This window comes from Bombus vancouverensis, chromosome 15, assembly GCF_051014615.1.
Source record: "Bombus vancouverensis nearcticus chromosome 15, iyBomVanc1_principal, whole genome shotgun sequence".
NCBI lineage: Eukaryota > Metazoa > Arthropoda > Insecta > Hymenoptera > Apidae > Bombus > Bombus vancouverensis.
The window spans coordinates 3,093,256-3,111,380 of NC_134925.1; the positions used below are offsets into that span (position 1 = coordinate 3,093,256).

Genomic DNA, 18,125 nt, shown 5'->3' on the forward strand with positions numbered 1-18,125 from the left:
AATTATAGGGACAAATGATCAATTAATATACCAATAACTCCAATTATCTTAACAAATTCTAAATTAAATTGCAAGATGAATGCTCCAGTGATCTGACACGACGGCAGTCAGATATTAATGCGTTGCAGCGTGCACCAAGTCGTTGTGCTCATCAGTCTATACACGGTTTAAATTGTTACTTAACAATTGCACGAACAGCTCCAGACACTTAAGTCCGCCTCGTTCGGCGTCTCTGCCTTCTTTCGTGTCCGTTTAACGGACTTGATGAGCTAATGGTGGTCCAAGCCGAGGCACGGGACAACATCAATGCAGAAATCCCTTTCGGTTGCAATCTTACGGATTGTTTGCTCGTAGCTGAGACACGATCGCGTCAGGTCTCGCAAATACACCATCTACGGCGCGAAAGAAAAACAGTCTTTATTAATTATCATGTGAAGGTGCAGCTTCGTTTGCCAGGAACGCATAAAACAGTTTGCTTCCCGAGATCGACAGTAGGAAATAGTCGGAAACGCGGATAACAGGTGAGTAATTTAGAATATAGAGAGGATAGGAAATCTATAAGGCGCAGAGAAATTAAAAACAAAAAAATGTCTTTTTGAAAAATACAAAAAGATATCATATAATATATATGTATATATTTTAGCTTTCAAAACTCTCTAAGAACTATTATTGAAAATTTTCAAAGAACTTTACGCTGAAAATCTACCTTTGATTTTTTTTAGATCCAATTAGACAGTCGTCACATTTGTGAATTTATATATTTGCTTAACCATAGAATTGCTGATTTATATTTCTTTAAATATCCTAGAATAGAACAAAAAGATATAAAACGCGTTACCTCTGAGTCATTGGTCGTTGAGATATCCGACGTCAGTATGTCGATTCGATTACTGTGGGAAGGTGCATCGCGATTGGATCAGAATAAAGTATTCTGCAATTAATAAAACTCGTTGAAATACGTTTTCCAGCGTTTGTTAACTTGTATATCGCGCAACCTGGGATTCATTTGTGCATTATGGGAAAACGATCGGCGTCCCTATCTTCCGAAGTAACGTCTTGCATTGCATAAGCATTATTTCAATTACACCAGCATATGTGATCTTAACGAGGTGGAACGGACAATTAATTAATCGATTAAATGGTGCTGTTTGAATGGATTGCGTAACGAAATGTTTCACGACGTGCAAGCTCTACCTATAGCATCTTATTATCTTTTTAATCTGGATCTGTTTATTCTTAAAATTAAAAGAAATTATTTGAACAAGACGAAATTATTGATTAATTTCAATTTCATAGTATAGTAGAAAAATGTTCAAGTATTTCAAAGTAGTTGGAACATCGTAATCATTAAAATGTAGCATGTTCAATTCTTATATTGAAATTTTAAATATCTATAGTAACTTTGATATTACAATATTCTACATTTATGTACATTCAATCATAGTCATCTTCATTCATTATTGAGTATATTATGTATTCATACTTCTCCTAAACTCTTCTTAGATTCCAATTTCATCTCAGTACTTCCATAAATGAGTTTACAAACTCAAACTAGAATACTACTCCAATCTTTTATACAACTTCCTTGTGGGACTTCTTGCCAAGTCGAGCCGCGTAACAACTAGGTCTCCCGCTTCTTTCTTTCCATTTTTCAGTTCAAGCAATCCCAGCCACATTCCGTATATTAATATCCTCTACCTCCATCTCTGAGGCTCTAAAAAATTTCAATCTATAGCTATCTACACCTCTACTTCTTTCTCCCTGAAAACTCATTTCAAGAAAGCAAAACATTCGTCACATTCCAAGATATCAACGATCGACAGAATTCTAAAATTGCAAATTAGCCCAAGGGCGATCGATTAGGCGAACTATAATTAATTCGGCTAATTCAATGACGGTGACCATGGCGGCCAGATATACAACGTCCCTGTCCTGCCGCACTGTACAGGGTGGATTGATTTTTCGCTCTCTGACGTCACGAGCGAGGCTGGCATGCGCGTGGACGAGGTGTCGCCGTCTCGACGCGCTTTATTTCCCCGTCTCGACTTCTGTTTTGCGTAATCCACCGACTATATCCCTTTTGCGATATCCCTTTATCGAAGTCCTGCGATTTCGATGATCAAAGACAAACGCTCCTCCATCTCTCTAATCCGCATAAAAACTACTGACTCGTCGATATAAAAGCTCTAGATTCTATGATATGATTTTCCTAAGAAATGGGAAAAATAATTCTGGCTGTTCTTTGTACTTGGTACAATTAGGCTGGTAAAAAGAAAGATGAAAGAAATATTGGGCGATGCGGTTAATTTGTAACAGAAAAATAATCGTGCAGAACGTCATGTTGTGAAACTAAATTATTTGAGAATAATTTCTTTGAAGAAAGGCTGGATCACTCAGAAGGCAAGAATACTTGCAATTTAAAAAGAGGAATAAAATGATCAGAAAATTTTGAGTATTCTAAGTATTCTAAAAGCAATGTTGGATTTCAAATTGGATAAAATGGATCAAAGCAAATTCCAAATATTAAATTCTAAATCACCATCAAATTCAAACTTTCTTAATAGCTAGAATAATTAAGCTCTGACCATAATCAACGATAAACATGAAAAATCTCTCGCGATAAAACAGGCATTGCGAAATGGAGGAAGAGGCGAAGAAGTGGTAGACTGGGGTTGTCGTCGCTCGGGAACGAGGCAGGGCATGTCGGGGTCAGAGACGAGTTCATTCAGTCTCACGCGGTTGGCTGACTGCTGATCGTTTTCTCTTGTTCCAACTCTTGCCGAAGCTTACATTCTCCTCCTTTCCTGTCTCGGTGATTCTCCCTTCCTGTGGCGTTGGTGATTCCCTCTTCCTCCTGCTGATTCGCGGCGTTCGAAGCTTGGAGGCACAACGAGTTCGCTGTCGACAATCGAGCTGCTTGTGTACCTCTGAACGAGTACACGTGCATTGTCGGGACGACGGGACGCATATCTAGGCGGTTTAACATGGTCTAGTTTCGCGACCGCGCTTTCGATCCATAGAAGAAACTGTCATTGAACAGCTGTGTATAGTTTTTCCATTTGGTTTCATTTATTTTGAGTAATTTAAGTTCATTCATTTTCTTGATTTTTCAAGTAACCTTTTGATCCGACGTGTTTGAAGACGAGAGGTGCTCAATGCGGTAGTAATCACTGTGTACGAATTCACAATATCTTTTGTTTTAATATTTCACATTTTACATTCTGCATATACCAAAAATAAAATCAGTAATATAGGAATATATTCGTTTGTTAGGAAAAAAAGAACAGTTGGAGTACCTACAGGCATTCATAGGTGTATTATTAATATCTAGCGAGTGATTATCTTTAACCTTCTATAAGCATTGACTTCTATCACGTACAGGTACCAATGATAGTCAAAGGGTTGCAAAACATAACCAAATAATCCCTAATCCTGCTTTTCCACTTATGCTTCTCCTAAAAAATTGAAAGATGTCCGACAAAGTTCCAAGATATCAAATATAAAAAAGAATTGTTGTTGTCACAAACTGTTACTATCGGATGAATTGGCAATATCGAGAGAAGCGTAACGAACCTTTGAGCCGCGAGGGCCGATCTAAGTCCATGAGGGCTGTCCACCACACTTGACTGCTCCGTTCCCTCCCCACTTCTTCGATTCGCCAGGACGTCAGCTGGAACTTGCGTGGTGCGTCCTGGGTGTGCAGCGTGCCGCTGCAGCTTCTAGTCCATTGTCACGATCCGAGAGACGGTAGGAACAAGAAGAAAAGAGAGAAATCTGTTGTAAAAGTCATCGACTATCAGACTGCGTCTCGATAACTCGTGTCATCGAGTCTGGACCTACGTAACCTCACTTTTGTCATTTCGTTCAGCTAGTTGTTTCATTTCGTCTCGCAGAATCTCGCTGTACGTTTGTGAAACGCGAGTTTATGGATTCGTCTTCTATCAACGAAGACACTATCCGATCTGAGTATCACAGTGCGTGCGAGTAGACGTGATTTCGTGCATTTATGAGACTCGTTTCGTCTACGTAGCTGTCAATATACGTATACGTTGCGGACGTAGATGGTTCAGCCTGTTAACTTTCCTCGCGTTTCAATATTTTCGCGTGTTTTCGCGTTTCAACGTGTTTAAGGGAACCAGCGTTAATCTTCGTATTAATTGAATTGGTGATCGTTGACAAAACATCGTTCTCGATTTCTTCATGTTGAATTGGTAGTGAGTGTACTTCCGAAGACCTAAAGATAAAAAAGAACACTGCCAGATTTGAGAATCTTTTGTCAAATAAATCAACCATCTTCTAACTTGGTAAGTGATACAATTTTAAATTTGTATATCGCGATGACGTTTAATTGTTCAATCCTCTTTGGTTTAATGAACGCACCATTGATCGTTAATAGTTAACTATCTATTTGATCGTTTATGAAAATTTTGAAAGGATTACTTACGCAGACAGAGCTTCGTTTTCTAACGAAAACCGGTGTCAAGTGAAAACATCGTGTCAACTATTCATATCGGTCGAACGTATTCTCTATGCTTCTCTTTCTAACCTCTGTTCTAACTTATGTAAGAGACCACACTGCGTGCAGCCGTGCAGCCGTGCAGCCCGTGTCCCTGGCGTAATACTGCTCCAAGTGATCACATATGAATTTTTCCTCGTTATATTATATGCTCTCTATATGATTATCTAATTTCATCTTTTAATATATAAAAATTGCAAGAATGACGATACTCTGAAAGTAAATTGTAACACAGGCCCCACACTGTTCGTCAACAGCTGATGGGAATACTTATAGTTAGTGACTTCCGGTTAACACGTTCCATGCCGAAAGAAATGTGAAATTTTAACAATACTTTCAATTAGAATAAAATGATTGATGTAGAAAAATAGTATCTGTGTTACTATTACCACTTTAATCTCTTTTGATTAATTGTTTTTAAATTCAACAATTAATTTTCTTCCATGATTCTTTTTTTTAATCTTATGTGAGCATAAGATTTCTATTATTCCTTGACATTTCGTGATTGATTATATTCTATTAATAGGCAAATAAATATGTTTGGATGTAAGATTTATTTACATATACTTATTTCAGTTTACATTTGATACGTATACTATGCACGCATGAATGTATGCATACAATTCAATTTCCTGTTGGTATAAAACCAACAAATAAGAATTAAATAATATCTATTACGTTGTATATCTTTGAAACATTAAGAATGTTTAGCAAAAAATTAGAACAATCGTATTTTCTAAATAGTATTTAATATAGACATTCAATACTACTAGACTACAGATACTTATGCAAATTCACGTTTTTACGTTTTTAGGAAGGTTTACTTTCGTTATCCTGGAAAACCGATGACACAAAAGCTCTGAATTATTAACCAACTATCATCCAATTTATGAAATATAAAAAACAAACGGCGTCAGAAATGAATTTCTGGATATTCGTAGTGAACATAATCGCACGAGCGTCGAAAGCGATTAGCCGCTGAAAGAGGTCGGCAATAGGAGCAGCGTTTACTTAATTAATGTGGCCGTTGCGTGGCTCGTTGACCCCGCCGCAATTCTCGCACTCTTAGATCGTCCTTCGACGAAATTGATTTACCGGCCGAGCAGGGACGAATGCTGTTCTCCGTCGGTTCAAATGCGCCACCATTTTTGTCTTTCTTTTTTATTTTTTTAACATTCCTTTTTTATGCACTGTTCTACCTTTTTCTCGGTCGTTTTGCTGACCTCTCCCGATAATTTTGTTCTTCTGCAATGCGTCAACGGATCTTCCACACGCAATACGTGTCCATGTCACCTTGGCGTTTACGTTTAGGCATTTCATCGACCGGGTCTCGATAAAATCGCTCGAATAAGACGAAAATTAGCATAGTTATTGTAATCGTGGGTTAAAGTCAATACGATACTCACGAAAGAAAAATTTGTAGAGTCTAGTTTGAAGAAATAGACGTTTCTGTAGATGAATACTGAATGGAAATTGAACTTCTTAAGAGGAAGTTGAAGATAGACTATAAATAAATTTGTAGGCTACAAATCATTCAGACGGATATAAAGATATACATCAATTTTTTAACGAACTTATTTAAATACCAATTAGATAGATCTAAATATGCTAAGCTTTCGTTACTTAAACGAATTAATAGATTTACTTAAGTTTAATTAATCAAATAAAATTTATATTTTTAAAAGAAAAATGAGAGTAAAGAAGACAAAGAGATATCAATTCCCTAGAATTGCAATTCATAATAAATCAAGTTTTAGGTTCGTTTTTTATCGAGGAAGAATGAAAGACGTGTTGAAAGATTTGTCACGAATTTTTCTTTCGTTTTATGAGACAATGACGGCTACATAACCCTATCTTCAATTTACTCGAATTTACTCTACCTGTCTAGAAAGGGAATTGTCAGTTTCTCTAAGTATCGAAGGTATTCGAGAGTTTAAATGCTTTTCGGACGAAATCATTTTCTGATACCTTCCGAGCCTCGACCTAGTTGCAAAGTTTCATTCAAAGCCGTCGCGTAATACCCGAAGTGCTCTTCGTCGTGAATGAACCGTCGAAATTAACGTTCACCCTGCTGAGATGAAACGAGAACGAGTAGAATAGTACCGTTCGCGAACTAATGACACTCGTAAACAAATTTTAATCAGTAATATAGAAGACTGAAAGTAATAGGAAGTTAGTACTTCGGGGAATCGTAAAACGCACGTCTCGATGCAAAACTAAGTTACACAAAAATTCAAGTAATTCTCGACGAGAATATTATCGTGTAATTTATTATGAGGAAATCTACGTTCGATCAATTGGAAGCTTGACAAAATTCATATTATTTCCTTTGAAAAGTTCAACAAATATACGTTAAAAACGATGATTTTTTAAATATGCTATGTACTTTCATTTACAATGGTGATCTTACGAGACGACAGATTTCACTGATGTCAGAAATGCTATAACGATCCGATCAATATTTGCATATTTTGTATATCCTTGCACGTTCATATTTCGCGTAGATGCGTGGATATTTGCAGTCTATTAATAATTAGAATGTCTGGATAAGTCGACGTGAAAATCAATGCACCTATTTCTAGGTCGCGTTAACGATCGCGCGATAAGTTCAAGTGCAGCGGCATCGAGTATCCTCTTCGCCCTACGAATCGTTGATCGTTTCCGGTCGCTCGGTAATTCACCGCAAACAGTGGAAATCTTCGTGTGCCACGTCAAGCATCGCAAATCGATAAGACCTTGTAAAAAGTCGACGACAATTCACGAGCTGCAACAGAGGAAACGACGTTTAATTGTCGATGTATAAGCAATCATGCGATTCGCGAACGTTCCGCGATTATCGATCGTCCGACCCTTCCAAACTTCATCTCCTTTTCTTTTTTCTTCTTTCCTCTCCCGCGGTGAAAGAAATTTCTTGGGAAGTTCCTTGACTGCAAAGGCTTGGCTAGCGTGCGATGGCCGAGCAAAATTGCTTCTTGTTGGAGAAATAGTCCGCCAAACTGCTCTCTCGAAACGTTCAAACCCCTCGGTATTCACATTTAATCCTTTACACAATATGATTTGTATTTCATTATCTTAACTTAATTAATAGGACAAGATTGAGTTTTTCGAGAAATAATTAAGAAATTAGAAACTTAGAAGAAGTAGAGTTGATTGATTTGGTTTCTGAGAATCTCGTCGTATGTACGTTGTTCACTTCAACGATTAGAATAGGTAGAGATACGAGCAAAAGAAAATTAATTTAAAGGTTCAGCATTTGTCTAAAAAAAATCGTTTTAGCTCTGTATCGAAACGAGATCATACCGATATTAATATCCTAATTAAAGCTTAAAAATAGATTTTAAATGAATTTGCAAATTAAGTAGCGAATTTTCCTACGTCTGTGTGAACGTGAGAGATATTTTGTCTTCTCAGCAATCGATTCCTCGGCGACGTTTGATGGGTAAAATGAGATTCTTATTGTCGGAGTAAATTCATTCACAGAGTCGGATCACGAAAGGAAGAGGCGCTCGGCACGGGCCAATGTATCGAGCGGGCCACAGTTTCGACTTTCACGTTGTGACTCATTCTGATTGTTCTGCATACACGTATAGACGCTGTCACCTAGCACCGATTATCGACGTGTCCGCTTGAAATACGATTTTATAGTCTAGTCAGGGATGGGATAAAGTTGTTTCTCGCGTCATGCGATTGTCTCACCTGTCATGCGATAGTAATTGTTTCACTGGTAAACGCAGTTTCTCTACTTTTTTGATGCACTTTTTATGTCTGATTTCAATCTGATTTTCTATTCGATCGGATATATGTATAAAAAGCGTTTATTTCGAAAGAATGATTGATAGCACGAAAGAAGAAAATCCTTGATTCAACATTGATATCAGAAAGAACACCTTCTCAAACGTAACGAAGGAAACCAACACTCGATTGACTCAACGATCTCGTGAATTAACAAATCTAACGATTTCGACGTTCAAATTGATATCCACATACCCGAAATAAACGTCACGCATTGCTTAGAAAATATCTGACTTTGGTGCTCCGATATAAATACATACTCTGGTAAGTTTTGGTGAAATTCGGTGCAAACCAGATAAAACGAAACTTCGAAGCTGACACGATCAACGACGGTGTCATCCTGTTGTTGAAGCTCGTATGAACGTGAGAATTCCTAGTTAGTGTCCATGGCTTGGTTCAGGGTTAAGGTGATAGGCGGGGTTGAGGTTGAAGTTACGAACGTTCGATACTAAATATAGAGAAGCCGCTTACGGGGTCAAATCAATAGGCATTCTGCGTATACATGTATATTTACGGTGCCTGGACGTCTGAACATTGCACGTAAGCTTAAAATACCTACGCCTACGTGACCGATCGACATCGTGTCTGCGCCGTTGTCTGCATCGTTATCAGCGTCTTTTTAACTTTCGATCAAGAAACATATCGTGTATCGAACTGTTCAAAATGTTGAGCTTCGTCGTTCGAGTATTACAGATCCTTAGCTTGTGTTTTGTCGAAGGAACATCTTTTTCTTAGAAGCTATGGTACAATTTTTAACTGACTAAAGGAAGAATCTGATCACAGAGAACCCGCGTCGAATGAAAGATCAAACGCACTGAAAGCGCGCGGTGCATTACAAGTAGAATTCAGTCTGACACGCGACGTAACCGGTACCAAGTTTATTCTCACGTGAAACCTCGCACCTTTCCCCTCATGCCTGCACCATTCTTTTCCTTGCAATTTCCAAGCAACGATTAGATCATTTCTAGAATTCTTCCAAGGACATCGCGTGCGTGGATCCATTGACCAGTCGTATGGTTACGATTTTCCTTTACGATTTCAGTTTCAGCATCGTTAAGGGGAACAGACCGCCAGGATCAACGCGGCGTCATCTTTCACGGTGAAGATCGAATGTGGACATTGTGCCATTCGACTGACGAAACGGTAGCAACGGAGGAAATCGCGATTTCGGACGACCTGGCACGTGAGAGGAGGGCATATTGGATGAACAGGGGAGATTGTCGGTGATGGACAATGAGCAGCCGCATCAGGAACTGGTCAAGTGCGTGGTCGTCGGCGATACGGCAGTTGGAAAGACCAGGCTGATCTGTGCGAGAGCCTGCAACAAACACGTGTCGCTGTCGCAACTCTTGACGACTCACGTGCCCACCGTCTGGGCCATCGACCAGTATAGAATCTACAAGGACGTGAGTTCATGGAGTAGCGTTCGATGTTCTTCGCTGAGTCGTAGTGTCTAACTTTAGTAGAGATTAGATGCGATATCGTTCGTTGGTTGTAATTTTTATCTTCCATGTAGATTGGGTTTGGTAGAATTTGTGAATCGTGGCCTCCAATTTGTTAGTAGTAATCATTGTTTTAATTTTGAAAAGACAACGCAAAACGCTTCGCACGCGATGTAGCGTTTAACGAGCAGTAAATGTCGAAGTTGAAAATTCTTAAGTTGGGAGGAAATGTTTACATCGGTGCTTACCCTCAGGTCACTTAAGAGGCGTTCAAATACCTGTACTGTATTTTCACTTTCATCGTGATCTCTGCGTAGATTTCTGGTTTGGCCAGTTTCGTCTGATCGCTTTTGAGGAACGTTATTGCGTCTTTGGTCTTTGCTCAATGGACTGTTTGACGAATTTATCTCAAAGTCTCATATTTTGTTTCCCGCACACTGTAGATCAGTCGTTAAATGTAAAAATGTAACTAAGATAAAAGACTTCAACTTGCGTCCATTTTCTAGGTCCTAGAACGTTCCTGGGAAGTAGTCGATAACGTGAATGTTTCCCTGCGACTTTGGGACACGTTTGGCGACCACGAGAAGGATCGACGTTTCGCGTACGGCAGGTAAGATAATCGTCAAATAAATCTTCTCATAAATTTCCACTGTGTTTAGCGTACCATTTAACGCACAAACAGAATATTCTTGTATCTTCTTCGATCGTAGTAAAGTTGCCACTTACAATTTTAGCTTTATCTTACGATAGCTCTAAAAACTAATATAAATTATTTTAACACTTATCCCGTTTGCCGTCATATTTAGTATAGAATTTACCTCTTAATCCTCTAAGAAAATAATTTCATATATTTTGATATCAATTTTTTATATGTGGTCTATCATTTACACGCTGTAATTATTCTTCTCTCCTTTTTATTATTTCTACGCGAACCACTTAGAAGCCAGTACTGATCAACCATAAATTTCCTGAAACTTCATAATTTTAATACAAGAATACACGATTAGTATATTTAACTTTTCAAAGATCAAACAATTAATCTCTACGTATGTTTAAAATTAGATCGGACGTTGTGCTACTATGTTTCTCTATAACAAATCCCGTATCTCTACGGAACTGCAAGGCGATGTGGTATCCGGAAATACGACGATTCTGCCCACAGACTCCGGTACTGTTAGTGGGCTGCAAGAACGATCTACGTTACATGTACCGAGATGAGACGTATCTGAGCTATTTCCGCGACCGCAGTCCGTTCGTGAGGTACGATATTGTTCCTTCAACTACATATAGTCAGTCTCCTCTTTTCCACATTTAGAAGCAACACACCCTTTCCTGAATCGACTTCTTCAGCCTATATTGGAGCTCGTTTAAATGCAACGACAGCCTCTTCGACGAAGTATGTCAAAGTATTGATTCCGCGAATGCCTCGTAGACTCTTTACCGATCGGTCGACTCCTTTGCGCCTCTTATCAAATAGAAACTATCTTTTCTCCGCCATCTCGAGGATATTATCAACGCAGACCACCGCAGCCAACGAGTTCTGTTCAATTCTTAGCATAGTAAAATGCAACGATCGACGTTCTTGAGTAAGAGGGGTCCTTAAGGGATCCTGCATGGTTTATCGATAGCCAGATTACCGACGGGTACGAAAAGGCACATTTTGAGATTTTGAGTAACCATCTTTTGGTATGCTAATATTATACTACTGACCAAAAGTTTAGGATCACTATAGCTTCCATAAAGTTGAGAAATTTAAAAGAAAACTTGTAATATCTTATTGTAGGAAATTTCTACGATGTTCTTGTCAAAAGTAATTGAAAAAAATTACTATTGATATCTATAGTATTAATTTTAAATTAATCACATTATTAAAAACTTGAGAAAATGACTAAAAAATTTTAGCCACTAAAAAAATTTAAGCGTGACGGATCGTAGAGTCAATAGATTCCTGATAGAAGGCTTCTGAGAGGCTCCAGTCACTTTGGAACAATATTCTGGAAAATATGCTTTAAGTGTATTTTTTATTTTATTAAAAATGCCTTTTTATACGTAAACACGAAGGAAAACTGTAAGTTGGGAAACACTGGTTTATATGGTTAAGCTAATATAGGATTGACATCTTTCTGTGACCTAAGTAGAGTAGTAGCTATATATGAATATGTATACCAGTTTTAACAGAATTGTAAATTCGCAGGTGGAGAAGTTACTCACGTTAGGATATTTAATCGATGAAATACCGCATTTATACTGAATTTTTGCACCTATATTGCTTGACGGTATAGCGGAGAATATTTTATTTCGATGTGCCACGCGATATAGAACAGGATTCCGAGCCTTGACATATTGAAGACTCCCAAGGGATTTTCAAAGTTCATCGTGACTTTCAGTATCTTTTTTACGATCGTTTTGCAGAATCCTATTATATAAAGATAACTTTACGAGTAACATCCTTTTAACTTCAGATTGTATTAATTTGTATAGTATTGTATAAAAATTAAGCTATTTGAATATTATTATTAGTACTTGTATATCATTATAAATTTATAAATCTATTATAAATTTACAATGTATTAATTTAATATTTTGATAAATTGATTTTCAGAGCTACGAGGAAGAGCGATCTGGTAATGCCTGATCAAGCTCGAGCTGTTGCACGTGAGCTTGGTGTTTGCTATTATGAGACTAGCGTCTTTACATATTACGGTGTTAACGAAGTCTTCGAGAATTCGATACGCGCTGCCTTAATCGCGCGTCGCCAACAACGATTTTGGATGACGAACTTGAAGAGGGTGCAAAGGCCTCTTCTTCAGGTAAGCTTTCCTAGAAAATTCACATGTTTATTTAAAAAACCAGTTTGGAAAAAGATTAATTTAACAGAGGATAATTTAATTTATTTAAATTAATAGAGCATATTATATTTCAGGCACCGTTTTGTCCACCAAAACCTGTACCACCGGAAGTGTGTCTGGCGACAAGCACTTACGAAGAAAACATGAAAACGTTGTGGACAAAACCAGTTCACACTGACGTGACTTTGATAGCCGGAAACTGCACGTTTTCCGCTCACAGGTGTCTTTTAGCCGCAGCATCGCCCGCGTTCCATCGACTTTTCTCTATGGAACTCGTTCAGGAACAAACACCTCGAAGCTCTAGCGAATCTAGCATGGTATTCTCTGTTTCTTATTATCCTCTTATTTTTTAAATTATTGTTTATATTTTACTTGCAAACATTTCTAAAAAAATTGTATTAAGGTGAGTACATTCGGCGAAGCAACGGTCGGTGACTTCAACGATGACACCGAATGCCTCATTCGTATCGATCAATCAAAACCTGCAAAGTGAGTTCATTGAACAAATCTGTTCAAATTATAATATACATTATTGTCTGGAAATTTTTAATTGTCTATTATTCATTCTAATATTTAAAAACAGATTGTTAGCTTTATATTTGTATTTTAATAATAACTTTTAAAAGCATAGCAAGTATTATTCCATATATTATTCACTCAAAAAAGGATTATTAATACCTATCATATAATATCGCATAGTGATACTCGATAGTTGATAACTTATCTTGAATAATTTCCTAAATTTTATAAATTTCCAAGCCTCTTATATGGTATTGCAATGACGTTATACACAATTAACCAAATTGCGAAAATCATATTGTAGAGTTTGGGAACAACTGAAGCGACGTTCAAGCTTCCAAGTACTGCCCACGGTGGACAACCAAAAGAAACCACCTGGAGCTACTAGAGAACTTAATCATCCTGCCTTCCAGAACATCCGTGTATGCTTGGTAAGTCTCTATAAATATGAAAACCAAAGTAAATAAATTAATAAGAATTTGTTTATTCGAGTTACATAATAATAAGATCCTAATTAGTTTCCTTTTTTTTGTTCAATTAAATTATAGACTGAAAATACAAATGGAATGCAGCAACCAACGACCGTGGTGACGCTGTCTAAACTAATTACACCCCAGGCGATGCAGCAGTGCTTGCAATTCATTTACATGGGCAGCTTGGATAAACGGTATCACGATCTACAAGTACGTTGCGTCGGTACAATTACCTGTGCGGGCAGGTACACCCGTGGGCCATCTAACATTCTTTTTTTAGTTGATATAATAACTTTTATACATCCATTTTCCTTTCGATGCCATTATTGCATTAAAAAAATAACTTAATATATATAGTAATTGATAAATAAATCTTATGCGTGTATTTCTTATGATACAAATGTACTAAAGGTAAACCTATCTGAACAGCTTTCGAAGCAACTGGTTAATATTTTTTAGGAAATTAGGTCGATACTAGGAATTCCAGAAAATTATGTAAATAGAGTAATTATGTAATATTTGTATACCCAGTAGTAGGTTATATTATTTTGGATCGGAGTTAAACCGTAGAGTAAATGTATTTTTTTTGTCGAAGGAATACTTTATGCAAATAGTAAGTTTAAAGTTTAAACACGAGTTCGGTATGCGGGAACTAACGCGGCTCTATTCTTTCAGACAGCTCCTATCGGGCTTCTACTGGTTAGTACAATGTGAAATACGTTTGCTGACACAAGCATACATATCCACACGAACACATATTACACGCACGCACAACGTAGAGATATTTAGCTAAATGGAAAATATCGATTCACCGATTCCTAAAGTCAATTTGTTAGGTCACTGTCACATTTATCATCATTTTAGCATGTTTCTTTTCTAAAAAAAAGCCTTGATAAAGACATTAAGTAAGGAAAATATAATTTCTATACAGTAGTATCCAATGACTCATAAAGTATTATGCATAATTTATGCAAAGGATTTGAAAATACATATTTTTAAATACGAGGATCATTAAACAATTGAGGTTTCATCGGTCACAGGTGCATGAAAAACATTATCAACTTTTTTTCAGCTGACAATGTAAAAATGGATTCTAAAACTCTCATTTCATGCTTATTTTTCTATTACATAGGAATATCGATTCATTCCTCTTTGTTTCACATATAGGAGATTAGACAAGCGGCGGAATTCTTGGAGCTTCCGCAATTATTGATGGTGCTTGGGACTTTACAAACAAGAGATCAGTTTAATAATGATCTTAATAATAGGTATAAGCAAGTGGTGAGGCAACGTTTGGAAGACATTTGTCTAGAACAAGGTACTGTATTAATGAAATATAATAAGCAAAACATCTGCAGTCTAATAATATTAAAAATTAATTTAAAATAATTTTTTCTCATTTTCGATGACAAAATATGATTTCTTTTAGGACTCTTCGCTGATGTGATATTTGAACTAGACGATGGAAGTGTTCCAGCCCACAAAGCGATACTCACTGCCCGATGTGATGTAATGAAGGCCATGTTCTCCGGAGATTTCCGCGAAAGTAGCGCAAAAGTGGTACATATCAGTCTCCTGAAGCTTTTTCAAAAATATTTTATCACAATAAAATTACAATAACATTCGATGAACAGATAGTGTTTCCCGGTGTACGCGAGTACACGTTCCACAAACTACTCTGCTATCTCTATACGGATGAAGTGCCAGCAATTTCCTCTGCCAGGTGCTTGAACCTCTTAGAATTGGCAAATCGTCTTTGTTTGCAACGACTGGTGAACTTGGTCGAGAGCAGAGTGATCGAAGATCTCGGGAGATTGTCTCAGAACGAGGGAAACGAGGCCGTGGAGAACTGTCTGAGACTGCTGGAACCGTGCAAGGTCAGCTGTTTCTTCAATGACCTGTACATGATCGATGAATCTAACATCTTCTGATAGCTTACTCGTCAACTTGCATGTCGCAGTTGCATAATGCCGATCAACTAGCTGACTGGTGTATGAACCACTTGTGCGTCAATTACAACAAGTTGTGCAAAATGTCTCCGCGAAGCGTACGCCTTCTGCATCCGGAGAACCAGGAATATTTGAACGAGCATCGATGGCCTCCAGTATGGTCCGTATTTTACATATAGAATCTAAAATTAGCGTTTAATTATTTAACTCTTTGAAGCGCAGAATTTTAAGACTAAAAAGAACTTTAGTTGCACAGCAATTTTATTTCAATTACAATCGTTCTGGATGAGTTATGAACACATATTGATCAAATTAATATATATCTTTTCCTGTGCATCTATTAAAGTTTAGTCATACATAGTCGTATCTGTGACAAAACGAAATTGCTAATCTAATAAAAATAAAAATTAATTAATCATTTACTCAACAGGTATTTAAAAGACTACGATTACTACCAAAAATGTTTGGCGGAACGTGACCGCGAAAATAAGCCGACGTTGAAGAGAAATCGCAATCAGTCCGGTTGCTTATGCTTCTCTGGTACGAGCAAAACCAGGAGAGAAAGTTCGAACGGTGGTGGAGGTACAGCATCGTCGGCGAACAACGATCCGCAAGCTGAACGACCCCTATTCGACTCTATAGAGTCAGGTGAACAGGTTGTATGACAAGAGCCTAGCGGCTTACGCCGCTCAGTCCGATTCATTCTGGTCCTACCCGTGCTCATGGTCTTCATATGCACCATTTTTACTATTTTGATACTGCTACAGATTTATACTTAAGGAACGTTAAACACGATTTATGCACACTCGAAGATGCCTATGAAAAAATCCGGATATAAGTCATCCAGTCCTTTACCAGCCGTACGTAATGAGAATGAATTTCTTGGTTCTTCTTCCTGTTTTTCTTTGTCTTGGAAAAAAGTGTCCAGTCTGAGAAAAAAACGATATATGAATTGGTGCGATCGTATCTTTTGTACAACTTCAACGGAAATGAATCCAACATTCGTATTGTCATTTAAGAAGTGTATTTAAAACAAATTCTATGCTGTCGATTCTTTTAGAATTTCACACGGGCGTCCGTCGTTTATAAGCAAATAAAACAAGATGGTGCCTTTTGTTGACGACTCGTCGTTGCTGCCACAGCGACCCTAAAATAGGGTGATGTCGATCACCTGGGACATGTTTTAACGTCTTTTTGATCGTATCCGTAAATATGAATTACAGTGAAAAAGATAAATCACGATATAAGTTGAAGAATGTCTTGCATCCAATTGTCCGTCAATGAGCACGGCACGTTTTTCTATGGAGAACGTGAATGTTTCAGATTGCTCATCTACTTTAATCACGTAACAAGTGATTTTTATACAAGAGTTACTTCGGTGGTTCTTAACACCCTTGAGATTTTTTCATATTTCTCTAGTTAATATTGTTCATGATTTCTGTATATTCCTAAACCAAAATTTCTACATTAATTTCATGGTAAATTTCAGGACGCATAGAAAACCGAATTGCATTTTCTACCGAATCGTTGTGCGTCTAAATACTGGGAAATCTTGAACAGTATTTACTTCGATAATTATTGTAATTTCCAGCTTCCCTCCGCCTCAAATTACAATTTAATTCTACAAAAAAAGAAGGGCAAGAGGAAAAGGGCTGGAAAATTTTTTAAATCGAGCCACTGAAGGAAAAAAAATGAAATTTTCAAGAGACGATTAAGATTCGTCGTAATTTTATCGATGCGTGTTAGACTGAAGAAAACGAGCAATAGCTTTAGTCCATAGTAGAGCGTGACTATACTAAGGGATATACATAGTTCTATAAGGAATAAGTAACTATTAATAATAAATCGATGCGGATTTTTACATTGTTTGTACAACATCCGACGACGCTTCATCTCTTGAGTTTCCGTTCGACGAGATTACGGTTTCTTCGAGTGCGAGAAGTCCTCTCGTATTTGTACTATTTTGTAACGATTTACGGCTAAATGAAATAGCTATTCTCGTCAATCGTCGATTACTATTAAGTAATGGGGGGTGCATGCAGTTCAATCGACATAAAGTTGGATCGTCCAATAAAAAAACTGCGACATATCGATCACGGTAATGGGTTACTGCTAGAATTATAAATTACGATCACATTGGTAAGAATAATTTAATAGGATAAATAACGAGAGAAAATGGGGATGAATTGATAATTAATTCGTAACGATTATAATTACGTATATCGTAACATTCGTAAGGTATAGAGCGATGGTCCGTTCGAATGTATCTCTGTGTAAGAGTGAGTCCTCGCGTATATTATATATTTTCTTAGCGACTTGTACTTTGTAAGGCACAAATTGATTCTCGTACGCCGAAGAAACGTAATTATGTATCGTCAAAGTGGGTCATCAATCACGTATATAAATCCTCGTTTAGATATGAAGCAACTTGTATTATTAGCGATCGATATCACAAATAATTTAATACTTGTTAGATCATCCTTTGCCGTGATCATCGTTCAATCGATTGTTTCATACATCATCGTGCAATGAAAGTATGTTCGAATGAGTGAGCGAATGGGAAGGAACAAAAGGGGAGAAACAAA

General features: G+C 37.4%; 1 protein-coding gene and 1 long non-coding RNA gene across 11 annotated transcripts; one reads left to right on the top strand and one right to left on the bottom strand.

Annotated features, from left to right (window-relative positions):
• Nucleotides 1-261: 261 nt before the first annotated feature.
• On the bottom strand, nt 262-4,814 carry LOC117164476 (uncharacterized). Of its 7 annotated transcripts, XR_013060229.1 has the most exons (7): nt 4,445-4,814; nt 3,574-4,234; nt 3,301-3,455; nt 3,119-3,221; nt 2,791-3,026; nt 839-931; nt 262-392 (listed from the first exon to the last, which is right to left on the bottom strand). It is a non-coding gene; the product is annotated as an uncharacterized LOC117164476 (long non-coding RNA). The 7 variants fall into 7 exon arrangements; XR_013060226.1 differs by having other exon boundaries at nt 2,791-3,455; nt 3,574-3,774; nt 3,851-4,234; XR_013060227.1 differs by having other exon boundaries at nt 2,791-3,221.
• RhoBTB (Rho-related BTB domain containing) lies at nt 388-18,113 on the top strand. 4 transcript variants are annotated; one of them, XM_033347529.2, is made up of 15 exons: nt 388-521; nt 9,351-9,714; nt 10,257-10,360; nt 10,813-11,010; nt 12,353-12,560; nt 12,674-12,916; nt 13,003-13,088; nt 13,423-13,549; nt 13,667-13,801; nt 14,267-14,290; nt 14,759-14,909; nt 15,021-15,151; nt 15,226-15,468; nt 15,552-15,700; nt 15,971-18,113. In XM_033347529.2, exons 2-15 carry the CDS (start codon nt 9,535-9,537, stop codon nt 16,203-16,205), a joined length of 2,214 nt encoding a protein of 737 aa, XP_033203420.1. In that variant the 5' UTR covers nt 388-521; nt 9,351-9,534; the 3' UTR covers nt 16,206-18,113. The 4 variants fall into 4 exon arrangements, with proteins under 4 accessions (XP_033203420.1, XP_076481270.1, XP_033203419.1 ...); XM_076625155.1 differs by lacking the exon at nt 388-521 and adding an exon at nt 3,050-3,174; XM_033347528.2 differs by lacking the exon at nt 388-521 and adding an exon at nt 4,171-4,304.
• The last annotated feature ends 12 nt before the right edge of the window (nt 18,114-18,125 follow it).